General features: G+C 37.5%; 2 protein-coding genes across 11 annotated transcripts in view; one reads left to right on the top strand and one right to left on the bottom strand.

Annotated features, from left to right (window-relative positions):
• The window catches only part of SEC61A2 (SEC61 translocon subunit alpha 2), a 42,522-nt gene that overhangs the window by 11,545 nt on the left and 4,193 nt on the right, over positions 1 to 26,784 (top strand). For 3 of the 7 annotated variants that reach the window (XR_006787865.1, XR_006787863.1, XR_006787864.1), the window contains exons 5-12: positions 212 to 343; positions 463 to 572; positions 5,549 to 5,702; positions 6,657 to 6,817; positions 7,130 to 7,327; positions 9,317 to 9,508; positions 9,974 to 10,050; positions 21,515 to 21,609. Coding sequence is in view for 4 of the 7 variants with exons in the window: in XM_045857800.1 (XP_045713756.1) it covers positions 212 to 343; positions 463 to 572; positions 5,549 to 5,702; positions 6,657 to 6,817; positions 7,130 to 7,327; positions 9,317 to 9,508; positions 9,974 to 10,050; positions 12,129 to 12,315 (1,211 nt within the window). In the remaining 3 variants the exon portion in view is untranslated. Of the gene's footprint in view, positions 1 to 211; positions 344 to 462; positions 573 to 5,548; positions 5,703 to 6,656; positions 6,818 to 7,129; positions 7,328 to 9,316; positions 9,509 to 9,973; positions 10,051 to 12,128; positions 13,217 to 21,514; positions 22,208 to 26,784 lie in introns of those variants that run through there. The other 4 variants (XM_045857801.1, XM_045857802.1, XM_045857800.1 and 1 more) reach the window with 3 other exon arrangements.
• Positions 15,398 to 26,784, bottom strand: part of NUDT5 (nudix hydrolase 5) — a 37,213-nt gene continuing 25,826 nt past the window's right edge. For 3 of the 4 annotated variants that reach the window (XM_045857807.1, XM_045857806.1, XM_045857808.1), the window contains exons 4-10: positions 23,323 to 23,372; positions 22,217 to 22,324; positions 21,000 to 21,095; positions 20,324 to 20,425; positions 18,080 to 18,088; positions 17,905 to 17,958; positions 15,398 to 15,627 (exon numbers count right to left, since the gene is read on the bottom strand). In XM_045857807.1, the coding sequence (XP_045713763.1) occupies positions 15,518 to 15,627; positions 17,905 to 17,958; positions 18,080 to 18,088; positions 20,324 to 20,425; positions 21,000 to 21,095; positions 22,217 to 22,324; positions 23,323 to 23,372 (529 nt within the window). In that variant the 3' untranslated portion in view covers positions 15,398 to 15,517. Of the gene's footprint in view, positions 15,628 to 17,904; positions 17,972 to 18,079; positions 18,089 to 20,323; positions 20,426 to 20,999; positions 21,096 to 22,216; positions 22,325 to 23,322; positions 23,373 to 26,784 lie in introns of all 4 variants that reach the window. The other variant, XM_045857809.1, reaches the window with a different exon arrangement.

Below are 26,784 nucleotides of genomic sequence, written 5' to 3' on the forward strand. Positions count from 1 at the left end.
GTATAGTATTTATAGTAATATTTACTTAATGCATTGTTGCAAGGTTGTGTTAGTAGAGTTTTTGAGTAATTTAACATTTAAGGAATGAAAATTTGCTTTTTAACATTTGAGTATGTATGTAATGTAGATGTAATTAAGGACTGGGACACTTACAAGGTAGTCTGTATTGTGTATAGTAAAGATTATTTACCTCTTTCCCTTTTCCTTACAGGCACTTTAATGGAATTGGGTATCTCCCCAATTGTAACATCTGGTTTGATTATGCAGTTGTTAGCTGGAGCCAAAATCATTGAAGTTGGAGATACACCCAAAGATAGAGCTTTATTCAATGGAGCCCAGAAATGTGAGCATTAATACAATTAAAGAGCCTTTCCAATGTAGGGATTTTGTGGTAAAGATGTTTTTCTAGTCTTTTTATGTCTGTGCTGTAACATGTACTTCCTCCCCCTCAATTTTTGTCAGTGTTTGGTATGATCATCACCATCGGGCAAGCCATTGTGTACGTCATGACGGGCATGTATGGGGACCCTGCTGAAATGGGGGCTGGCATCTGCCTCCTCATCATCATTCAGGTAGGAAAGCCTGTTTTTATATGCAGATGACAAAACGGTTTGATCCCCTTTTCCTAACAGTTCTTTGGGTGATTGATATGTTCATTTTCTTACCTTTGAATTATTTAATTATAACATTTTGATTATTTAAGTGACACATCAGTTATGTTGATGTGAAAATTTAAAATTCTCATAGCCTCAAAACTGTGTGACACGATGAATTATGGATCAACTGCATTTCATCAATTCTAAGATGCATGTTTTTCACATTTTGATGTCTGATCAGGATGTGTTTTTTAAAATATTTTTATTGATTTTAGAGAGAGACACAGATCTATTTGTTGTTCCATTTATTTATGCATTTATTGATTGATTCGTGTGTGTGTTGACCAGAGGTCAAACCTGCAACTTTGGTGTATTGGGACAACATGAACCAACTGAGCTACCTGCTATGGCCCAGGGTATTTTCGTACAGTGGATTGTATTTTATAGCTGTTGCCAGCTAGGTGGCAATCATGATAGTTGTTTTCTCCTGCAGGTGTATCAGCTTGACTATAGCTATTCATATTATCACACCAGTCATTGATATAACATATATTTGACTTTAATCACCTTTTAGAATGTCTTCCAAAACTCTTCTGTGATTTGTTTTGAAATAAAGTTACTGTATATACACAAAGGCACAGAAAGAGCCAGCTAGATTGCATCTAAAAATAACTTTTTTGTAAGTAGAAAATAAAATTTCTTTGTAATAAGTTGTGTCATAGTTTAATCCGCAGTTTTATTTTTCTTAGTGACATGAAACATAATGGCATTAGAAATGTACAGTATTTGAGGCAGTGAAATACTATAGAAATACCCATGTGTGTGTTTTATGGATTTCTAAAATGGATGCTTTGGAACAGAATATTTGAAGACCAACATTATTATGCCTCTACTAAGCATCATAAAGTGTGTAAAGTTTGGTAGATATTTCTGTAATTTGCAATCTTTTAAAATCATTTAGAGAAGTTGCCCAAGAATGGATTATACTTTAATTATATAGTTATTTATTGGATTAAAAAAATAGTTTAGCCATGGCTGGTGTGGCTTAGTAGACTGGGTGCTGGACTACACGGCAGAGGGTTGCTGGCTTGATTTCCCAGTCGGGGCCCGTGCCTGGGCTGTGGGCCAGGGCCCTGGTCGGGGGCGAATGGGAGGCAACCACACATTGATGTTTCTCTCCTTCTCTTTCTCCCTCCCTTCCCCTCTCTCTATAAATAAATAAAAAAATTAATCAGAATAAATAAATGTTTAAAAATAGTTTAAATTAAACTGGGCAGATATCTGGAGTCTTGCTTATCTTGGAAATGCCTCTCACTCCATAAAATTAGGATTAATTCAGGACATTTTTTTTTCCTAATGAGCAGAAGGCTCCAGGTCAGAAAGATAGTTGTAAATAAAATCATACTGTTAGTTTATTAATATATGTATTAAGAAATATGGGCCTTGGCCAGGTAGCTCAGTTTATCCCAGTATGCGAAGGTGGCAAGTTCAATTCCCGATAAGGGCACATACAAGAAGCAACCAATGAATGCATAAATAAGTGGAATAACAAATCATTGTTTCTCTCTCTCTGTCTCTAAAAAGAAAAAGGAAAAAAAGGAAATGACCATCTCAGACTGGCATAGTTAATCATCTTTTTTTTTTAAACCTTATTTAGGAAGTAGATCATAATAAGAGATCATTTAGTGAGTGTGATTTAGAACAAGCAGAGTTAGATTGTTTTGGTATTTATTGGAGTCATTAACAATAGGGAGGTCTTTTCCAATGGGATAGAAATATTTTGTCTTTTGACAGGGGAGGAATTTTTAATGAATAATCAGAGCCTTTGGGCAGTTTCCTGAGCCCCTGGGTGTTCATTCCCATTTGGTATAAAGTAAATTTCTTTAAAGAATAACATTGTCATTATTTCTCCATTTAAAAAAAAAACACTTCTAGGCAAACTTACAGCCTTGGGAATTAGAGAAAGAAAAGTTGGAATGGATGGAAGAGAAGATTGTCTGAAAACTGAATTTAATGTCTTTGAGTACTTAAATTTTCTTCATCTGCTTTTGGCATTGTTGAGGATACTGATATACCTATTGTTGCCTTATGTTTTACTAGCATGTGCATTATGCATCCCATAGTTTAGAATAACCCTGATTTTTAAAAGGTACTCAGAATTGCCCTGGCTGGTGTGGCTCAGTTGGTTGGGTGTTGTACCTCGAAGTGAAATGTCACTGGTCAGAGCACATGCCTGGGTTGTGGGCCTGGTTCCTGGTTGGGGTGTGTGCAGGAGGCAACCAATTGATGTTTCTTTCCCGCTCCCTTCCTCTCTCCCTAAATACGTAAATAAAATCTTTTTAAAAAATTAAGATACTCAGAATTGGCATCTAGTTCTTAACATTATACATCAGTAAAATTTTTCAAGTATTTTACTAAGGCTAGATTTAGACTTTTACGGAAACTCAGCTGAGCAGTTCTGGGTTAGTTAGATAAAGTATTGACATCTTTATGAGTCAGTTATAAATTTAAATTGATATAAAAGGGAATTAGGCCATTTTAATTTTTTTTATTCAATATTAGAAATCCAAGAATAGTTACATCAGGAATGAAACAAGTAAAATGAATATATATTAATTTGTTTACATAAATTCTGGTGTACAAATACTTGTGTTATGGTAAATTCTTCTAATGTTAATGTATAGGGGAATATGTTTCATCATGGGTGGGTAGTGACCCATTTGCATCTTTTTTTTTTAAGATTTTATTTATTTATTTTTAGAGAGGAAGGGAAGGAGAAAGAAAGGGAGCAAAATATCAATGTGTGGTTGCCTCTCATGTGCCCCCTACTGGGACCTGGCCTGCAGCCCAGGTATGTCCCCTGACTAGGAATCGAACCAGCGACCCTTTGGTTCTCTGCTTGTGCTCAATCCACTGAGCTATACCAGCCAGGGTCATTTGCATCTTTTTAACGCATTGCTAATATTGAAAATGGGTACACTGAAGAGACATGATCGGATCAGTGTCTTTTTACCTAGAAACATAGGTTGTAAAAACTTTCTGCATGTTGTTATTTAAGATATTTCTCACCTTAATTATTCTTTTTATTTACATGGTCAGTGTCTTTCAACTAGTGAGTTTTGAAATCTAAGTAGTGGGTCTTGATTAAAATTAAAAAAAAAATGAAACTGTCAGTATGCATGGCACGTTGTGAAGGTAAGTATTGTTTTGTCAAACTAAGTTGTGTGTCTGCGCATGCATGCCTCTGTAGGGTTGAAATGTGCAGTGTTGTTTTCACACCTGCCTTAGAGATTCATATAGAGTGTACATTCTACAAGAGCATGCAGTTAGTATTCAGTTCTTATCACCGTTCTAGTCAATGAGGTACGGCAGCTTCCTGGTGTCTAAATACTCTCATAGGCATATATGCGTTTTATCATCTTTTATTTTATTTCTTTAATTATAGAAACCATTTCCTATTTAGGTTCTCTATAATTCCTTTGTTCAGTTAGAAAAATGAGTTTGATTTTCATGGAATATACACAGATTGCTCTATCATCTGATGGACATTGGTCTGAAAAGGTGGTTTGGAGAATTAAGTTGCTAAGAGCTGCCCATATGATTCTGGACAAGTAACTTAGTCAGTTAGAAGTTCATGATAATACTTTTTGGTTGGCTGATCGTTTGTGGACAGCTGTTATTCCCTGCGTCGGCTTGCGTTTCTGTATGATTGGGAGTATTTATCCATTACATACTTGTGGTCAAAATAAAATCTCAGTAATAAGTCCTAACTTCTTTTTTTGTCAAAATCTTAAACTTGATTTTCAGACAGTAAAGAATTTATCAGCTCACTTAGAAGTTTTGAGAATGTTACTCTTTTTCCAGTCCATTCAAAGTTCAACTAAAAAGGCTGTCAGTAGACAAGTTAGGCTTTGTACAGCCATTGAAATGACAGTCAAATGGAGGAATAGAAAACCCTGTGTAAGTTAAGCATGTTTCACATGTGTACTGTACTTTGTTCTCTATTCTAGCAGGGTTATATCAGGGAAACTGAGTAAGGATGGGGATGCTTCAGAGCTGGAAGTAGCATTTCCTCACTTTTGTAGGAGGGTGTCTCTGTAGTGGGGACAGGGTGAGATTGGGGGTGTAGAAGCATATTTTCTTCCTTGTTTGATTAGGTTACTGAAGTGTGGGCAAGTAGTCATATGACCAAGGTCACTTTCAAGGCTAGGGCTTATTTTTAATTGGTACATGCTTTTATAGAAATATCTTCTCCAAAAGGAAAATTAAGAATTTTCAGGTTCACACAAGTCAAAGTTAGTATACTTTCATTTTTTAAAAAGATATGAGCTTAAGAACCTAGTAAACCCTTAACTATCTATAAATTTATGTTGTCTTTGTCACTATATCTATAGAATGCATTTTTATATCTGTGTACATATTAATTTTTGTTCTACTTTATGACATACAACATTATATATAATATTTTAAATATATATCAACATAGTTCACATACGTTTCCTTTCATGGCTGTGTGCAGTTGCATCTTGTTATCCTGTAATTCATTTGGCCTTTCACTTACTTGGGGATATTTGGGATATGTTCAGTTTCTCACTGTCTTAAATTCTACAACTGTGAACATTTTTGTTTTACAGTGTTCTTTCTAATAAGCTTTATTTAAGGGAATAAGCTTTATTTTCCTTACTGTAAAGGAAATTGTTCAGAATGTAATGTCTATTTTAAAAGTTGAAATGTGCTATATACTAGAGCAATATTTCCAATCTTCTGATTTTCAGAATTGGCTTCTGATTAAAGTGGGTTAAAAAATGCAGAGTCATAATAGTAATATTGCAACTGTTAGGTTTGAATGTTAGACTAGACAAGGTCATACTTTGAAAGTAGCCATTAGTGCTTGTCTTCCCCTTTCTTGAATTTTTTCTTGCTTCTGCTTACTTGCATTTCTTTCCCCACAGTTGTTTGTTGCTGGTTTGATTGTGCTGCTGTTAGATGAGCTGCTACAGAAAGGTTACGGCCTGGGGTCTGGTATATCCCTCTTTATTGCCACCAACATCTGTGAAACCATTGTCTGGAAGGCCTTTAGCCCCACTACTATTAACACTGGCAGAGGTACATCGCACAGTGACTGCGACTGCACGAGTGTTGCTGGATGGGTGCTGGAAAGTAGCAGAGCAGTGTGAGCCTGTAGACGTCTGGGCTCGCTGTTCTGGAGGACAGTTGATGCTTATCATTCAAAAGTTAATAAGCATAGGTTTGTGGGTATGAAATATTACTTCAAAAATATTTAAATTTCAGCCTCTGCTTATTTAAAATTTCAGTGGTTGCAAACATTTCAAAATTTTTATTTGCCTAAGCCATTGCAGAACTCATCAGTTTGACTGATTTCAACATTGCTGTGGGGATCAAAAGGTAGTAGATTAGGATTTTTCAAGTGAAAAAACTGATATTCTTTGTATCATCAGGGAGCACTAATACTTTTGCTGCTATTCCATTTGGCTTGGTAAATGCACCTAAATTTGGAAAGATATTCTGACTTACCCTTACTCCTATCCACTTCTCTCAGATGCCATCCTAGATTCGTAATGGTTAACATGTAAACTGATTCCAGCCTTAAGAAAATAGCAACAATGGTTTATTAATGTTCCTGATAAAATAAACTTACAAGCAAGTTTGATAGAGTAACATATATCTTTTGATTCTGACCTCTTTACTCTGCTTTGCTGCTGCTGCCCTTCTCCCCCCCGCCCCCCGCCCAGTACTCTCTTCCCTTCCTGAAAGTAAAGGAGAAGCAAAGCATTGTGAACGAAGTATTTTGGTTTATTTTACTTTGGCTGTTTTCACCAAGAATAGTCTCTTGAGAAAACATCAGATTTATAGTAAAAAACATACATTTTACCTTAATGATGTAAATATTTTTAGAAGCTCCATATAAGACTATATCATGAACACATGAATTATTTTGATTCATATTTTCTGCTGTGTGCTGAAGTTTCAAGGTTGTTTTGACCCTTGGGACAAATTTGAATGATGTGTGTACAGTTCATTTCTCTCTTGATTTATCAGGTACTGAGTTTGAGGGTGCAGTCATAGCTCTCTTTCATTTACTGGCCACCAGGACCGATAAAGTCCGAGCTTTAAGGGAGGCTTTCTACCGTCAGAACTTACCCAATCTCATGAACCTCATCGCTACCGTTTTTGTGTTCGCTGTTGTTATATATTTCCAGGTAGGTGTACTTTCTTTCCTGAAGTGGGATGTGGATTTTTATTTTGCTCTTAAAGAGAAGGATGCTATTTGAAATGTTTAGTATCTAATAAGTCAGTGTTTCAAAATCAAGTCAAGCAATTAATTCTTTAGACTGAGGTATAAAGTAAAAAATAGAATGAAAATGAAATTAAAAGGGATTTCTCTCTGTATGTCTCTGTGTGGAAGGGTTAAGTTTTATTAGCATCTTTACATATTCCCTACTGTTACTTTTTTACCTCTGTGTATTGTGTATGTGATATGTATAGTTCCTCTTTTAATTTTCACTTTTTAGGGATTTCGTGTTGACTTGCCCATCAAGTCGGCCCGGTATCGAGGACAGTACAGCAGCTACCCCATCAAGCTTTTCTACACCTCGAACATCCCCATTATTCTTCAGTCGGCCTTGGTGTCAAACCTCTATGTCATTTCTCAGATGCTGTCTGTTCGATTCAGTGGCAACTTTTTAGTAAATATACTAGGACAGTGGGCAGTGAGTTATTTTGTTATTTATTCTTTGTTTAAATTCTAATTTGCATTTCATGTTTATAAACTAGAAGAAATGAGCCATAATTGAAGCAGTTGCTGTAATGTTTTCAGAGTCACTTGCCTAGAAAGCGTTTTCACATCTCATTTGAGTGACCTTTTAGGCTAAAATCACAGTCTCATGATGTGATTTATGACAGTTCTCTGTTTCATAATGTTATTCCACTATTATCTAGAATAATGGTTTTTAAAACAAAGCTACTCGTTTCTTCTCTTTCAAAAAAATTTTTTTAATCCCCATCCAAGGACATTTTTTCATTACTGTTTAGAGAGAGGGGGAGAGGGAGGGAGACACACACACGCACACGCACACACACAATGTGAGAGAGAAACATTGACCTGTTGCCATCTCGTACATGCCCTGACTGGGAATTGAACTGCAACCTGGGCTTGTGCCCTAACAGGGAATCAAACCCATGACTCTTTGGTCTAAAGGACAATGCTCCAACTAACTGGGACACACCAGCCAGGGCCAAGAAGCTATTTGTTGATAATGTATGGGATACAGAAATTATCCTTTCCTGTTTCCCAGTTTTTCATGGCCTGAATGGCAACAAACTAGTTTCTGATTAATGGGCTGGAGACAGGCATGTAATTACTAGACTGAAGAGGGAACAGAGTTGTTAGACATAGAATAGTCAGTAAATAGAAACAGTAAATTTTGACTTCCTTTTACAGGTTCTTTTTATCATCACTACTTCTAAAGCAGTCCAGCCACATTGCTGTTGGAGTGTTGTAGGATTTTGTAGGACTGAATTTTGATTGGTTTAAATTCTGTCACCTAAGGAGTATTTTTCCCCTCATCTAAAATTTATATTCCACTAAAGAATATTTTTATAGTAAATATGGTGCTTATTCTGTGTATTTATCTTACCTATACTACCTTTTCCATTATAAGTTAATAGTGACTGACATATTTCTGCTTTTACTGAAGACAATTTTTAAAGAAATTTAAAGTTTAACAGGATAAGACAGTGGGTCTTGAATGTTAGTTGGAGGAAATAGGATTCCCTTTATCTATAATACTCCTTTTCCATTCATTTAACAGAAATTGGATTACCTGTGATGAGGGGACAGAGCTTTTTTTTTCCTTGTGAGCTAATAGTCCAGCAGTAATTATTACTATAACAATTTCAAAGTAATAAATGCATTGAATGGTTGTATAGAGTGTGTTGTGACCTTGACTGAGATTTTTTTAAATGAGAAAATTATTGTGAAATTGAATTTGTCACAAACGGTGCTTTTGATTTGGTAACAATAATCCTAGGAGCACAGTAAAAGAATCATTTGGAAAATAAAAATTCAGGAATCAGCTATTTTAATCATTGCAACCATTTCCCGTACCTTGTGTCCCAAAACTTGTATTTAATGTGAGCAAACACATGCTATTGCCATTTCTGTTACTATAAAAATTCTTAAAATATTTGTGTAGGTAAAAATCCCATTTTATATATTTATTAAAACACTTATATACAAACAAGATAAAGTTTAGGCAGTAAGTTGTTAGATTTCTGTCACTGTTTTGTTTGCATTCTTAATAGAGTGCTTTGAAATGAAAGACTCATGTAAGAGTCTTAACATGTTGCATACTTACATAGTTCAGAAAATTTCAGATTCTAAATGTAATTAGAGATTGACTGTAAATGTAATGTTTCTGTTTTCAGGAAAGGAAGGTTCTTATAGCTACATTATAATTTTTTAAAAATTGCTCTTATATTAATTATATATCCACATCTTTAAGAGTTGCTCACTGTATAATTTTGAAGGAGTGAAGATGTTAGATACAAAAGCAAATCCTTAAGTTATATAGAGCCATTAGCTGTAGGCGCTTTAAACTTAAAAGATTGTCATAATTTTTGAGGAGTTTGAGAAGTTGTAAAAATGTTTGGTTGACAAGTTAGGTTGGTCATTTGTTCTTTTTGTCCTTGTTCTGTAGGATGTTAGTGGGGGAGGACCTGCTCGCTCTTACCCAGTGGGAGGCCTTTGCTATTTTCTTTCTCCTCCTGAGTCCATGGGTGCCATATTTGAGGATCCTGTCCATGTGGTTGTTTATGTCATCTTCATGCTGGGGTCATGTGCATTCTTCTCTAAGACGTGGATAGAGGTGTCTGGTTCCTCAGCCAAAGATGTAAGTATTCGGTTCATTTCAAAATAAAAATAACTTACAAATTTTAGGTGACAAAGTGGTAGTTGATACTCTTCATTGCTTTTGTAATTTAAATTTTAATTCATGCATTCTTAATGCGGTAATGTCATCCCCAGGGGGGTTAAAAATTGGTTCCTGATAGGTGAAACATTTATAGATTTTATAATGGTTTGTGACCCTCCCAAGCTCAACCCTACCTGACAGAATCTTATTCCTTAGTATTAATTTTTCTTGAGGGAGGGAGGTAATAATAATAATAATAAAGACAGAAACACTGGTTTAATGAACGGGTAACATGGTTGTGGAGTAATAGGAATGATGTGACAGTGCCTACTTGAGGGTTATTGTGTCTTAGTAGTGTGTGGAGAGCACTTCACACAGAACCTGGAAAATAGTTAACAGTGAGACATCAGAGTTTGACTTTAAAAGTTGTTTTTCTCTCGACAGGTAGCTAAACAGCTTAAAGAACAGCAGATGGTAATGAGGGGCCACAGAGATACCTCGATGGTTCATGAGCTTAATAGGTAAGGTCATTCGAGTTCACTCTTGATGGGGGTTGAGGGGGATACATGTACTCAGTTTTTCATTTCTTGCCAAATGTTATTCTTTGTTAAATTCATATTTGAAGCATTTCTACTGCACACAAAAGGACCAAAATTTAACACATCAAACTGACACCTAAATATTTAAATTGGAATTGTGTTCCCCTTCACAGCCCAGCTATAGGAGGTTCTTTTCATTGTTGGCTGGCTATACATAAAATTACATGGGAGCTTTTAAAAACTACAGATATCTCACCACCAGGAATTGTGATTTATTTGGTTTGGAGTGGGTCTTAGGCATCAGTTTTTTGTTAACAGCTTTATTGGTATAATTCACATATTACGTAATTCACTCAACTGAACCACATAATTTAGTGTTTCTTTTTTAGTATACTCTGAGTGTGTAAGCATTACATTCTAATTTTAAAAACATTTCATCATTCAGAAAGAAACCTTGTAACCATAATTTCCCATTCCTACCCCTCTACCATCCTCACAGCCCCAGGCAGCAACTTTTTACCTTCTATCTCTATAGATTTGCCTACTCTGGACATTTCATACATATGGAATCACGTAATATGTGGTCTTCTGTGAAGAGCTTTTTTTACTCAGCATAGTGTTTTCCGAGTTCATCCATTATCTGTGAACAATATTCCATTGTAAGGATAATACCATTTCGTTTATTTATTCCCCAGTTGATAGAAATTTGGGTTGTTGCTACTTTTTGGCCATCGTGAATGTTATGAACATACTTGTAGAAGGATTATGTGGACATATTTTCATTTCTTTAGGAGTGGAATTGTCAGGTCATATAGTAACTGTATTTAACATGGTGAGGAACTGCCAAATTACCATCCAGAGTGGCTGTACATGTGTGAAGGTTTCAATAGCCACACATCCTTTCCAGCACTAGTTTTTGCATTTTGATTAGTATGTAGCCACCTAGTGGGTATGAAGTGATATCTCATTGTGGTTTTGATTTGCTTTTCCTTGATGAATAATGATGTTGAGCGTCTTTGTCAGCCATTTGTGTGTTTTCTTTGGAGGAATGTCTACTCAAAACTTTTGCTTGATTTTAATTGGGTTGTCTTTGTTACTGAGTTCTAAGATTATTTAAAAAATATTTTGATGTCTCTTGTCAGGTATTTTATTTGCAAATATTTTCTCATTCTCTGGGTTGTCTTTTCCCTTTCTTGATGATGCCCAAGTTTTTAATTTTGATGATGTTCAGTACATTTGTTTTGTCTGTGGATGCTTTGTGCTACTTTTGATGTCGTTATTGAGGAAACCACTGCCTAACCCGAGGTCACAAGGATTTATTTTTTTCTTAGGAGTCTCAACTCTTACGTTTCAGCCTGATCCGCTTTGAGCTAATTTTTGTGTTTGGTGTAAGATAGAGGTCTAGATACCTTCTTTTGCATGTGGATATCCAGTTGTTCCATAATTATTTGTTGAAAAGGCATTAGTATTTTCACTTAAATTGTATTTATTGAGCACATAGATTTCAGAGAATAGTATAATTAATCTGCATGTAGCCAAGTATATCCATCTTTAGATAGTAGTTATTACTTTGTCATTCTTGTTTCATTTACCATCTCCCTCTTTTCTTTCTAGAGTATTTTAAATATAATCTCATTATATTTAATGGGTGATTCTAACATGCAGCCAAAGTTGAGTTATTGTTGGAAGAGTATTACATCTTGTCATGTAACTGTGGTATTTAGAAATCCTTTTGAAATGTACTGTTTATCTAGAAGAGGGAGCTAAAAGTTACCCATTTTAAGATGATATTAAATATTTTACTACTTAAATCTTGTTGAGGATTCTATCTCCTGCCATTAAAATCATGTACTGCCTTTCTTGGCTATTTACTGGTTTTTCATAATTAGGGAGTAAGTCATTCCCTTGGTCAGTTTTCATCAACGTGTAACTGCTATGGACATCCCATGCGTACTGCAGACTATTTCCTGTTGGATTAGATTAATTACACTTCACCATATTACTGCCTCTGTTGCCCCTTTTCACTTCCCTCTGCTGCCTGACTTGGTTTTGTCTTCTAGGTATATCCCCACGGCAGCTGCATTCGGCGGTTTGTGCATTGGCGCCCTGTCAGTGTTGGCCGACTTCCTCGGGGCCATTGGCTCTGGCACTGGAATTCTGCTTGCAGTCACTATTATCTATCAGTATTTTGAAATATTTGTTAAGGAACAGGCTGAAGTTGGTGGGATGGGTGCTTTGTTTTTCTAAATGTTCCAATACTTTTTTGTGGGAAGGGAAAACATTTTGACACACTGTTTTTGTCAAATAATGCTGGCTCCCCTCTTCTCCCTCATTTTTTTTTTCAAGTGCTAACTGTCCCATTTCTGAAGTGGGCACCAAGCTAAGCCTGTGTGCAGCATTAGTACCAGCTGCCTTAAAACTAAAGTTTACATTATTCGTTAGAAAATATATACATGTAGTGTTGCCTGTGATGCTGGAAACCAATGTACCCGCCTTACCGTGTTCAGTGATGGTGAGGTGACATGGATCAGTTTTGCACACAACATTCAAAACACTCAGTATTCCCCCCACTTGTTTAAAAATAAATGTAGTTCAGATTGCCACTTTCCAGTATTTTGGGCTTATTCAATGAGTTCTGGAACATTTATATCTAGTCTACATTTTAGATATAATTACTTTTTATACGTTTAAAACTCAGTATCCCTGTTCCAAGCCTCCCCTTCTATTTGTCCCTTCTCAAAGCAGCCACTTAGCCCAGATGGGCAAAATCAAGCTTCTTAAAGCTTGTCACTAGAAAAACTGCTTATAATTACTGTCTGTTTTCCATTCGTCTTTGTTCCCCGTGACAGCACAGTTGGTGCTGTTTTTACTGTATTGGCTATGCCTTTGAATTTCAAGTCACTTGAGAATGCTCTTTAAAGATACCAAGCCCCAGTTCTTTTTTTTTTTTTTTTTAATCCCCAAAGATCTAATTCTCAAGCAATGTTTGTAGTTCAGTGGGGGTGAACAATGAGTAATTCATGCTAGGAATCTGTGTACGTTGTTGTACTTTATAGCAGCAACATGAGTGTAAACAGTAGACTTACAAACTTTTATTTAATACAACTGTTGCAGTTGTGTTGGAAAAATAAAACCATCTGATATTAAATGCTTTGTGTAGGTTCACTGTATTCATGCAAAATCCATCCTGAGATGCCTATTGCAAGAGGTTAAATGTAGGTAGTTCAGTGCTTAACCCTAAACTGTTGAGGCATGGTAAACCATTTCAGGTTACTCAGCTAGTTATGTCACTGATGTTTGGAGACAGGAAAGCAGTGGTCTCAAGTGGTATCCTGGCCCCCATCTGAAATGCAGCTCTTTATCAGCGATTCACTTTTAAAGTATGTGCTTTATTGTCCAAAAGGAGATCAAACTTTTTGAAAGACTTCAGAAGCATGTTTTCTATCATTGTTTACCTTCTTAGTAAGTGCAGGAAGTAGTATATCTTATTTATCTTAGGATCACAAAGTGAAATAACTACAGGGGCAAGGCAGAAAAAGTAGAAACAGGTAGGACGACAAGGATGGTTAACTGGTGAACATCTCCAAAGGGCTGCAGACTGTTGTTACTGTAGAACTAGGGACTTAGTGTTATTATAGCTGATTTTTTTCAAGTGAGGTTAAAAAATACAGCTTTTATAGGAAACCATCAACTTTTAAATCCTGACAAATCAACAGTGCCAGCTGATGAAAACGTCCAGACTCCAAGCTCTCAAACTGACTTAATTTCCAAAGCATAACCTTTGATGTTTATAGATAACATAAATACCATTAAGGTTATGTGCAAGGATTTAGCTGTTACTTCTATGTTGCACTCTTAGGAGGAGTAAAAGCAGAAAGGACAGGCAGGTGTTAGCGAATGTCTCTCTCCAACAGTTAAGAGAATGTTTCTCAGTTCCCATAGGGAGTGACTTAGGAACAGCTGGTCTGCTTGGAGAGACAGGTTTACTCTAGAGTCTGTGTATTTTATACATGCCTTATTTCTTGATTTTCAAAGAGGGACATAAGTAAGGGAAATTAGAGGACTTCCTCCTTGAGAGCTCAGGGAAAAGGATTAAGATCTCTGGAGAATTATGATGCCCATGTTTAAAAGTGAAGATTTTTAAAAAGTGGTTACAGGCAGAAGGGAAGGCTACTATTAGCAAATAGTAGCCTTGGGGCTTAATTTTCACAATATATATTGGGAGAGTAGATTTGATTTATACAGTCCTCTGGTTCCAGAATTCTTTCTATCCTTAAGGAGTGCAATATACAGATCTTACATTTATGCTTAAAAATATCTCTGGAAAAGTCAGTGAACCGGTAGACAAATGAAATGTGTTGTAGCATTTTTGGCCTGAGTACCCTTATTTTATCTAGTTGAGGGGCCTGGCTAACTCCTGCCTGGGTCAAGGGCTTGAATCATGACAGGGCTGTCCAACAAGAGTCATCCTGAGGCTTCTGTGGGGGGCTAAGCTGAAAAGGCAATGACCCTGGAGTTTGGAGGCCACAAAAGTCAACCCAAGATTCCAGCTCAGCCAAGAGGTAAGAAGGTGGCCCAGTAATCCTGGTAGACATTTTGGACGACAGGCTTTAGGCATGGCATGAGCCAGAAACAATCAGTTTCTCCTTTAAAGTAGTTTGTACTGGGCTTCTCGTGCTTGTCAGCCTTGCTGGCTACACTCAGGATTGAACACCAAGACAATAATGTCCCAAACCATGTAAGTCGTATTGCCATGGATTTGGTTTTTTAAGAACTTTCCTAGTTAAGGCTAGGAAGTGACATTCTAAAGTATGTCCACATGTGTTAGAGGGAAGGATCCTGTATTTTCATTATGGAATCAACCATTTTTCATTATATAAGAGCTGGTTTACCTTCAGTATTAGTTAGGTGGATATAATGACAATAGCTAAATGTAAGCATTCGCTTATCGTGAATGTTACTCTCATCCTCTGCTATGCAGATTAATTCCATATAGCAGATAATTCAATTAGGAGGGTCCAAGAAAGCTATATATAGATGTTTTAAAACTGTTTAAACACTAATGCAGTAAACAGTTATTTGCATATTCACCTACAGAATTCTATGTTGGGGGTCTGGAGATGGGAATGGTTGATCTAATTTAGAATTCAGGTCTTTTCTATAATAGGACCCTTATCTACTCTGGACTAGAGTAGATAGTGGCTGAAGTTTAAAAAAATGGATTAAATAGGCATATCTGCATTTATGTTCTTTTCCAATAGTATTACCTAGATTCGGCATTTAAATGAAGGCTACAGCCTACCTATAATTACAATTCCATACCACCACATGCATTCTTTGTTTTTATTTTATGAAAAAGGTACTTTCAAATCTCTTAGATGAATACAAAGTCTTAGTGAAGAAGGCCTTGTGGCCTCATTTAGAAGAACATGTCTACGCTCTTCTGGCCTTAAAATTTCAGGAAGGGCACTTCAAATGGCTTTGTGTTTGCATGTTTCAGTGCCAGAGCATAGGAATAGACCCTAGCATCCACTGTCAGATGTTCTTCAGCTACCAGGGCTGCAGGAGGCAAAGGATACAAGTTAGACAATGAAGTTAATAAAATATAATACCCCTTATCATTCAGTCAGTATTTACTGAGTAGCTACTATGGGCCAGTCCCTATGCTAGATGCTGGTGATGCAATGAACAAGACATTTTCTGCCTTCATAGATCTTACTGTAGTGGAAGAATAAAGCATATAAAAAAGCAGGGTTATAGTTATGGCCTGAGACAAGAACAAAAAATGAAGAATAAAGACAGAAGAGCACATATATTAGAAATGATGATTTTATGTGTTAAAATAGCAAAGCTTTACAGATCCACTGGTTCATTTATAGCTCACTGTCAGACTTGGCTGCTATGAAACTATATAGTGATGACCACTAAGTAGCTTACTGAGGACATCCCCGCTGCTAGGGGACACATATTTTGTACAAGCAAATTAACTGTGCATGATAGGATTAGAATTCTATCAAGAATGAGATCTCAGAATCTTATTACAAAGGGCTTTTAATGAAAACTTGTTTCACTCAGAAGTTACTGGACTTCAAATCTGTCACTTGTTTTCCTAGCTACTTGTTTAGAACAAGCTGAGACATTTTAATCCTCAAAGGCAGGGTATCTCCTACTCTGCCTGAAGGTGCATTCCTCGTAACAAACTGAACTCAAAAATCCTACTTGTCAAATGTGATTTGTTGAATAAATTACTTGATGATTATATTTTGATTCTAGTAAAGCTAGGAATACTGGCTCTTTTACTCATCCCTTCTGCATAACCCTTTCTACCTTCCTCCCCTTTCTTGCTCTCTATTTCCCCCTCTTCTAAGGCCAGGAAGGAAGTTAGGGAGAAGGGGGGAATTTTAAAAATAATTTCTAATATAAATAAATAATGAAGAAATAGAGCATGTAAATTTAAGCTTTGTGTGTCAACATTATCCAGTTTACTTTTACTCATGCCTCCTCAAACATAGAGGCTATCTATCTCTTGTTCCTGTTCTGTTCTATGAGAAAAACTTAGACTATGAGACCTGCTCAAGGTCATAGCCAGTACATGGCTGGCTGAGCCTCAAATCCAGTCAGATTTGTCTGACTCAAAGTTAAATCTTACCTATAATTGATGGCCACAGCTTTCTCTGAATAAATACCTAATAAATTATTGAGCTCTGGCTGGATGGCTCAGTTGGTTGGAGTGTTATCCTATACACCAAAATGTTGCCAGTTTGATCCCTGATCTGGGTGCATATAGGAAGCAACTGATAGATGTTTCTTTCTCACACAGATGTTTCCTCCCTCCCTTCCTATCTCACCAAACTCAAAAATATCCTTGGGTGAAAAGTAAAAAAATTTTAATAAATTACTGAGTCTTTTCAGTATGAGTATTTCTAACTTGACCTTGACTCTGGAGGTGGTTTTTACCTTAGGTCTAGTTTTTAAAACAGCAAAGTAGGAAAAAGTAGGAATGGAAACGTTCTGGGAATCTGAAAGCACAGCAGGTTTTAAAGATCCACTTTTCGAACTAACAACACAGACGTTAGAAACAAAACTATAAGCCACTGGTACTGAAAGGAACAAGAAAGACTGCTCTCAAAGCCTCAGGTCAAACACTGCTTCAAAAATTTTTAAAGTAAAAATTGAGTGAGTGAGTAGGCATATAGCCAGCTTCGTGAAAGGCCTCTGTCATGTCTTCAGTACATCCTAATGTGGTTATGTCAAAGGGCATCTGTCCACATATCTTTTTTTAAAAAACAAAAGACCGCCCCCCCGCCAAATCCCTAAGAGATGGGCTGGCCAAGAATTATATAATATAACTACATAATCAGTAATTTACTAAGGGTCACACTGCTGGATAGTATGGTTCATCACATCAGCACACTGCACTCAGAAGGAATGTTGTTTAGTTCTCCTTTAACTTACACACTGCAGAAGGAACTATCTAACATACTAGCATATTTGAAATCAGTGAAGTGTTATCCATTTATACCTCTCCATTTCCATGGGTTAGAGATTTAAGGTATAAACTAGTTTGGGCTAATCAGCAGGAATATAATCCTGCTAATAGGAGAAAAAAGGCCCCCACTGAAAGCTTTCACTGATATGGAATGTTTTGCTCACATTTTCAAACTATGCCACCCAGAAAGGGAAATTATTATTGGTCAACTGTAGTTTTAATACATTTCTAGGTATTTGACTTTAATGAGGAAGAATTTAAAGAAACGATTATATTTAGTTCCCCTTTGCTGGGGGTGGGGGAAGAAAAACGAGAGAAAGTTAGGCAATAATCTCAAGAATGCTTACCTTCAAGTCTCTTCATCAGGTCATTCTTTGGTAAGGAAATTACTTCCACAAATTCTAAACAAACAAACTGCAAGTGAAAACAAAGCTAAAGAAGGGGAGGGCCTACCAACAACACAAAATGCCTGTAGCCATTAAGCCATATACTTGGTCAGCCAGTGGGAGTTGAATAACATACCTCCATCTCCTGAAAATAAGCAGAAGAACATGTTAGCAAGGTCTAGAATGTTAAAGCATTCGGAGACTTTTGTGTGAGACATATCAAAAAGGCTACTGCGTAAGGTGCTCAAAAGAACCAACCCATGTACTTTCTGTTAGGCCCGGGAACCAGAGGAGCAGGATTGAGAGGACACTGAAAAGTGCCTCAGGGACGGGGGGTGGGGGGTGGGGGGGGGGGGGGGGGTGGGGGGGGGGTGTGGTTGTGGGCAAAAGTCTTTTCCTGCAGAGAGACTGCTGTGGCTGCCTTGGTGCCTGTGGTTCCCTGCAGCAACCCCTGGAGGGGCGGGGAGGGGGCGGGGGAGGAAGGAAACCACAAGTGTGCCCCTGTTGCCATGGCAGGCTGCTGTCCCAGCTCTCCCTGCTCGCCAAACCTGAAAGTAGTGGTCCCTGCACAAAGTGGAAGGTGGGGTTGGGGGTGGGTGCCCATCAACTTCAGAGGGAGGGAAGGGAACGTTTTCTGATCACGTAAGGTGCTAGAAACCTCACTCATCCCACTTCCACCTTTTCTTTCTGTCCTTGGCCAGAATCTTCCCTTTTTCTTAACTTTTCAGTCTACACAATCTGCATGAGTGCTAACTCAGATCTTACTGGTCTTTTAAAAGAAGGCTATAAGAATTTAACAGAAACCTGGGTTACAAAATGTACTATTTTAACCATTTTTAAAGTTATAATTCAGCAGCATTAAGTAGATTGACATTATTGTGCAATCATCAGCACCAGCCATTTGCAGAATTTATCATCCCAAGTGGAACCTTGAAACCCATTAAGCACTAACTCCCCCACCCCTGCTGACTGCTATTCTACTTGCTGTATCTGAATGTACTGCCTTTAGGTAGCATACTGACAGAGTCACACAATATTTGCCCTTCTTAGGTTTCTTTCCCTTAGCACAGTGTTTTCAAGGTTTATCCAAGTTATAGCATGCATCAGCACATATTTTTCTTTTATGGCTGAACGTGATTCCATTGTATGAATAGACCATATTTTGTTATCCATTCATCTTTTAATGGACACTTGGGTTGTTTCTATCTTTTGGGTACTGTAACAGTGTATAACGATGGTGTACAAGGTATTTGTTTGAGCCCCTGCTTTCAATTCTGAGGAGTATAATTGGGTATATACCTAGGACTGTAATTGCCAGGTATATGGTATTTTATGTTTAACTCAGGAACTACCATACTCTTTCCACAATATCTTATATGTATATATGCTAGTTTAAAAATTGAGTATGTAATGCCCTGGCTGGTGTGGATCAGTTGGTCAGGCATAGTCCCACAAATGAAAAGGTCGTGGTGATCCCTGGTCAGGGCGCATGCCTGAGTTGCAGGTTCAGTCCCTAGTTGGGGCACATATTGAAGGCAACCAATCAACGTTTCTCCCTGCCTCTTTCTCCCTTCCCCGCCTTAAAAAAAAAAAAAAAAAAAGCAAGCATTTAAAATTAGCTGTAAGGGGATGCCTAAACATTTAGGAACAACCAGAGGATGAGAAATGGAAGACCATAACTCTCACACACAATTTCTTGTGTGTGCATCAACAACTCTTTTAAGGGGGTGGGCGAGGACATGGAACTGAACTGCTAAGAAATACAGAGCAAAGAATTTCCTAAAAGCTTTTCTAAATGTGGACCTCAATAAAGAGGATAAGCTGCGTCTTGTAACAATTTTTTATGCCATTCTTATAAATATGAAGACAGCAATCAGTGATTTTGAAGACTTTCATTGTTTACTACTTAGTCCTATAACTAACTAATATTACTAAGAATAAACTCCATACAAAAAAAATAAGGAAATAAGCCCTGGCTGGTGTAGCTCAGTGGATTGAGCTCAGGCTGCGAACCAAAGTGTCGCAGGTTTGATTCCCAGTCAGGCCACATACTTGGGTCGCAGGCCATGACCCCCAGCAACCACACATTGATGTTTCTCTATCTCCCTCCCTTCCCTCTCTAAAACAAATGAATAAATATCTTTAAAAAAATAAGGAAATGTGTAATTTAACATTTTATATAATGAAACCATAAAAATCAAATTAGTGGTAAAAGAAAAATGCTAAGATACACAAGATTATGGAAAGAGCCAAGAGTACAAATGAAGCATCTACCAAAGACCATTACTCTGTTGACCAATCAAAAATCAAACCAGGAATGAGAAGTTAAAAGATGTCTACTGCAATTCATCTACCTTAAACAAAGCCAGTGCTCACTTACCTGGCTTTGGCTTAGGTCTCACATTTTCAGCCTCATCTCCATTAATAGTTACTGTCACGATGTGTGTGCTGCAGTTTGACAAACCTGGATCCATAGAGACAGCTGTGGAGAGAAGCCACCAGTTATCTTTACAGACACCAGTCAGAAGTCATGTTTCATGACTTAAATGTCTTTGGAAGATGGGGCTCGTAATTCCTTTAACATAGAATTCAGACAGGAAAACTAGTGTTCTCCAGTCACTTAGTATATGCTGTAGGACTACAGAGCATATGAATAGTACTCATTTATCTGTGAGTTCCTGAGTGAAGTCTGGTAAGCCCAAGGGGGTTTCACCACATTAAGAAACATCTTCTAGAGAGGACCATGGCACATGGATGAGGTGAGTGGGTAGTGAAGCTTAGAATGTGGGCACCTCTGGAAGGCAACACAATTTCCTAATTTCTTTTCCAGCTTCAGGTCCTTCCTGCTCAAACTTGTTCTCATTTCTAGGGGAGGGGAAGTTCACGTGTAGATGGTACCCATATATAACTAGGATGTCTCTTCAGTGAGTTAAAGTAAAAGCCATCCGAATTCTGACCATAAAGAACATCTAAAGCATCCTTCAACACACAGAAGCATCTACTTGCTAATTTTCAAAAGTCTGTCCCCAAGTGCACACCTGGAAAGCAATACAAACCTGGAGAACATTCAGCAACATCACCTTTATAGCCAGTTTCTTCCTCCAGCTCTCGCAGAGCAGCTGCTTCTGGGCTTTCATTATCATCTATGAGACCTGGAAGTCCGAATCATTTGTGAGGTGGGAGAGGAAAATCCACTTTTCTTTGAACCTTTGCTTCTAACATAGCTGGTGTTGAGCTATGTGAGAAGAATCAGAGGATTGTGAAAAGTGGTCTTACAGATAAAACTGAGGTTTGGAACTTTTACAGAAAAAAAAAGGGGCAAAAGCAGGAACCCCTAGGCAGATTACGTTGGTTCTGACAGCTCTCATCTGTTCTCTCAGAACTAGATTGCTATCACATGCCAGCACTAATGCACAGCATAGGCAGTGTCCATCTGTGAGGACAAGTGATGGGGTGGTGGCCAAGGCTTTGGGCCCAGCTATGTGACTACAGCACAGGAAGTCTGTTATTTTTTCCCCCCTCTTATGTAAGATGGAGACTGTGTCATCTATCTTGCCTTCCTCCCACACAGAACAGTATTGAGATGCTATAGTGAAGTGCTGAGATGAAGATCACCTCTGAGGGAGAAGAACAGAAAGGAGAGAACTGCGGGCTGGTGGACTTTAGGTAACTACCATGGGCATTGTGAGGAGTAATAGAGAGAGGCCAAGTGGGAGGGGAACAGTAGCAACTCTTGAGTCCTTTTCCTGAAAAGAACAAATTGCAAAAAGAAAGGTGAAATATAGGCTATCCAGTTGCTTTTAAAGTTATTGATTTCTTCAGTGAAATGGAAGTAAATGAGAAAGAAAATAAAGTTGTTAATTGTACATTCTAGTACAGGATGGTGTTTAAAAATATAAAACTTAAACCACTAATGATAATTGAGATCTAATCTCTTCTGATGGGAACAACCCAATTAAGTCCTATAATAACATACTGCATAAGTTACAGATAGCTTAACTTACTGTGCAACTGAAAAAATATGTTACTCAAAGAGGCTAGAAAGAATGTGGGAAAGAAGGCAGGTGGCTTGGAAAGGTGAGCCATGACACCAGGCTTTCCACTGCCTCCATGGGTGACAGGTCACAAGAGTGTGGCTGGAGGCACATCACTGTAGAAATGGTTTTGTGAACTTAAAAGCCCATGGACAGACACAATAAACTCCGCAGTACTTAGGCTCTGCCCTGACTCAGTCCACGTCCCAAGCAGTAGTTTCTGGTGTTTAGTGCCCCACCTGCAGGGAATTCTAGGCAGTAGCATCCCATGGGTGGTCGGAACTGTTTCACCAGAACAATACATTCATAATGAAGAGTTCTTTGCAGCACTGGGATAATGGTTACGCCTGTCACAGGAAATAAAACAAAGAAGTCTCTAATGAAAGGTTAGTCATGCCAGCAGTCTCTTTACAGCAATCTAACTAAAACCCCATGTTTTAAGAAATGCTGCCTTTGAAGTCTACCTTATAGTTGCCATTAGCAACAGGAAGTTAAAAGCTATAGTACTGGCAGTTAACTTGGAAATTATTCTCACTTAAAAATGTAATTAAAGAAAAAGTAATCACACTAATGTGTTGTTTATAAATCAGGTGAGTTCTGAATTACTTGGCCTTAAAAACAACCCCCCCACTGGATTCTAGAAAACACACTTCCCAGGAGGAGAACCCCCCCACCCCTGCCCCAAACACACTCACAGTGCTGAGAGAAAACAGCACTGTGTAGCCACTCTGTTTGCTTCCAGTAAAAAAACAGAGCAGAATGGAAAAATAAAAGGGAAAAACAGGAAAGATGTATTCCCCAACTTCCCCTAGACCAGAGGTGAGTTTCAGGATTTTTTCTGGGACCTCTGCAGTCAAAGCATTCACGCCTGGAAATGAAAGTGAACTGAATGAATACTTGTTTCCTAACCGCACTTCCACATCAATGCGTAGACTGCATAGTTGAGAGCATGAAGTACTGCAAGTAAGTTTTCCACACTAAAGGCTCTCTCCTAGATCCTTTGAACAGAACACAGGATTTCTGTAAGTTGTAACATACCTAAACAGTATGACTTCAAATTCTATTGATTTGTACCTGGCTAAAATATTAGCATACCTTCCCCTCAAACACACTGGAGCTTAGGTAACAGGAGCCAGAAGTTACTTATAAAGAAAGCTTAATTTAGTTATACAGCATTGCAAAAACGAATACTAGATTTAAAAATAAAATACCATAGTTTGAGATAACTCTGCCCTGAGATCTTGGTTATAGTAAAAACAAAACAAAAACCTTCCTGACCCTAGCTTACTACAATAAATGTGGCAACTTCTCTTCGGAAGAGTTTTAATAAGTTTGCACTCATTACCATCAGCCGACTGTCCTTTTCTCGTGGTACGTTTCACAGTTTCCCAAGCTCTATTCAGGCAGAGAAGAAAAAGCAAAGTCATTAGTGCTAAAGAGGAGAATGTTCTAGGTTTTGTGTGTACAGTCAGAACTTTACAAATGCAAAGCATGCAAATATACTAATGGTAACGGTCAACAAGACCACAGCAATAGGCCCTGGCCAGGAGCTCTGTTGGTTAGAGCATCATCCCAATGTGTAACAACAAGGTTGTGGGTTCGATCCCTGGTCAGGACAAATACAAGCAACCAGTGAATGCACAAATAAGTGGAACAACAAACTGATGTTTCTTTCTCTCTCCAAAATCAATAATAATAATAAGACCACAGCAATAAAGAGCTGTGTTTAAACAAAAAGTTGATCTGTCTTAACAGCTTCTGAAAATTACTAAAGAAAACCTTACACCCAACATTTAGTCCTCTGGGTGCTGTCACTTGAGCTGCTTTCAGATCAATTACCTGAAACACTTCAGTTTGGATCATAAATTTACAGGGGAGCAGCACAGCTGGTGACTACAGCTTCTGAAGCTGTTAAGCAGTTTATGCGCAATAAGCTCCTACTGAGAAAGCAGACTCTGCCTAATGAAAACTAGTGAGTCAGCCATTTACACAATTTAGATATTAAAATCTGTGACTCAACTACACAATTTAAGAAAGTAGAACCTTTCTTAAATTAACAGAATAATTCTTAAATTTAGGAGTGCCCTACTTTGCCCCTGTGACATCTTATCTAAGGGAAAAACAAGGCGACAGCAGGTTCCTGCTCCTGTTTATGGCTTTATCCTGAGTAGCTATTGGTTTTGGGGGAACACTGTACTGAAAATACAGTTATTGGGGTAATCATGCTGTTTGCAGGGGGCAGGGCAGGTAAGAGGAAGTGCCCCTTCACTCTCATTCCTTAAATAGGAAAAAAAAAAAAGTTGTAAGAGATGGGAGTGAAGAAGGAAGTAATTTTGGATCTAAGAGAAGATATCTGAGTGGTGTAAGAATGGCATCAACATGTCTCCCTCCAGTTGCAGTGAGTATAAGATGCACTACTTGGAAGAACGCTTACACTTTTTATCTGGTTGTCCTTAAGGTTTGGATAATGCCACATTTCTAATTAAAAAATTCAGATATTTAATCCAGTTAAAAATAAACTTTCTGTAAAATACAGATCTTCAGTACTGAACCTGAATTCTACAGGGCAAATCTGTCCAAGTGAACCTATGAAAATCAAACAGATTACTATGAAAACTCACAGTTGCCCAACATTCCTGTTAGTAGCAAGAAGCCAACCAACAAGCAATTCTGATAAGTCAATAATACGTATTGCAAGAGACAAAACACCTTTTGGTATGGCTCTCTCTGCTGCCTCTTAAGGTTAGTCCTAAAGACTGAAGAAGACAGTGCTGGGAAAAGCACTGAAGGTCCCATCCCAAATACACTAGGAATAAGGGAAACAAAAAGAATAGCATCATTATAGTGGTTAAGATATGAGGTAAATAAGCAGTAATGAGCCATCAGTTATGAGCAATAAAATATAAATGCATTTATAGGAAACACTAGAATAAGAATGCCCCATGAGAGCTCTAGTCATCTTAAAGAGACTCTGAGAGGTGCACTTTGGATTGGTGAGAAAAATCTTAGTCTCCCCAGACTTACTAGCTAACCCCACAGACACGACCTCCTCAAGACTGTTTTCTCATTTGTAAAACTAGGGCACTAAGAGTATGTTCTTTCACAAGCCTCTTGTAGCTAAAGACTGATTCTGGTTAAAGTTACTCCATTATTTAGTTTTTGTTATACGAAAGCTGTTTTGCTTTCTTCCCTCTAGTCAACCAAACACATGAAGTTGGAAGGGCCAGAAGTTCTGCCCTGAATGTCAATAAAGGGGCATAGTGCCAGCATTCTTTTACACTTCTAAAACTAATTCCATAGCCTCTTCCATGAATAAGACAGTGAAACAAAGGATTCTATGGCTGCTATTTTATCCTTATGTACATGCTTTTGTATCAGGTAATAGAAACATTTTATAAATTTATAAATCATAGCCTGCTATAAAGTGCAGAGTTTCATTCTCCCAAGCTAGATATTCTGTATGAAATGTCAGTGCTTCATGGAAGACCTCTTTGGAGGCTGCAAGGAAGCCTGGAGGTGAACATGCTGTAAGTAGGCCACGTGAATATGGCAGTTTGGTAGACTTTAGAGCCCACTCCAAAAGGTGAGACCTAATGAGTACTTTGAAAATAATCCCAGAATAATTCCGATGCACATCCCAATTACAATGCTGGAAGGAAGGGAGGAAGAGTGAGGTGAAGAGATGAGCAAACCAACACATGCTCCTTAGGCTAGTGTTAAGGGTTTTATTTTGTTATAAACTTTATAAGGGAAGAGAACCCAATGATATCACTGTAAGTTGGGTTTTAATCTCTGTCCATAGCTTCAAAAATATAAGCATGTTTAAACATATTTGCTCCCTATAGCTTGGGCCTTGCCATATTTCCGAATCCCTTACTTAGTTCATATTTAGTTCTATACATCAAATTCACCAAAATTCACCATATTTAGTTCTATACACCAAATTATTTAAATTCACTTTAAATAATAGGTAATATATTATTCCACTGTGTTGTTGGATCATAGTGTGCTTGGCTTTCTTTTGGGTTTTAATTTAACAGTGCTATGGATATCTTAATGTTTCCCACAGCTCTCCCACACTGGACCTTATCAATATTTTTGCTAGTTTAATAGATAAAATCAAAAGTTGTTTAAATTACTGGTAAGTCCACCACTTTCACACTGATGATAGATGTATTTCCTCACAAAGAAACTCTGTATTCTTATGTGATCACTTAAATGGTGTTTTTATATTAATGAATTTATATATTCTAGATACTAAATTTAGTTACACTTCCATATTTTCTCATTGTTTTATTCCTTTTTATACTTCATTAAGTAGATGCTTAATATAATACATTTTTGATACTTATAAAAAATTATTAAACAAAATCTGAAAAAGAAAAAAGGTTGATCACACAGCTGCCATTAGTATTTTTTTTACTTTTCCTTCTAGCTTTTCCTGCCACATTATCTGGCAGAATTTAAAATGCATATATGTAATTTCCTATTTTGTTATCAATTTAGTAACTTTTCTCATATTACTAGGTTGTCTTCGTAATCTGCTTCGTAGATGGCTGCACAGATTTTATCAAATGACTACACTGTAACAATTATTTTTAGAATGTTTAGGTGGCTTTCAATTTATTTTTGCCTTTTAAAATTTTTATGAACATTTTTCAGGCATACATCTGATTTCAAATAGTTCTCTTAAGGACAGTCTCAGACCCCATGGTGACCTGTCTCCAAACAGCTCCCTAATCACCCCCGAACCATACCTTCATAGCAATCGATACACATTGTGACATGCTTTAAAAACCTTTTTTTT

The sequence above is a fragment of the Phyllostomus hastatus genome, unplaced genomic scaffold (genome assembly GCF_019186645.2).
Source record: "Phyllostomus hastatus isolate PE091 unplaced genomic scaffold, TTU_PhHast_1.1 phas_scaffold_1674, whole genome shotgun sequence".
Taxonomy (NCBI): domain Eukaryota; kingdom Metazoa; phylum Chordata; class Mammalia; order Chiroptera; family Phyllostomidae; genus Phyllostomus; species Phyllostomus hastatus.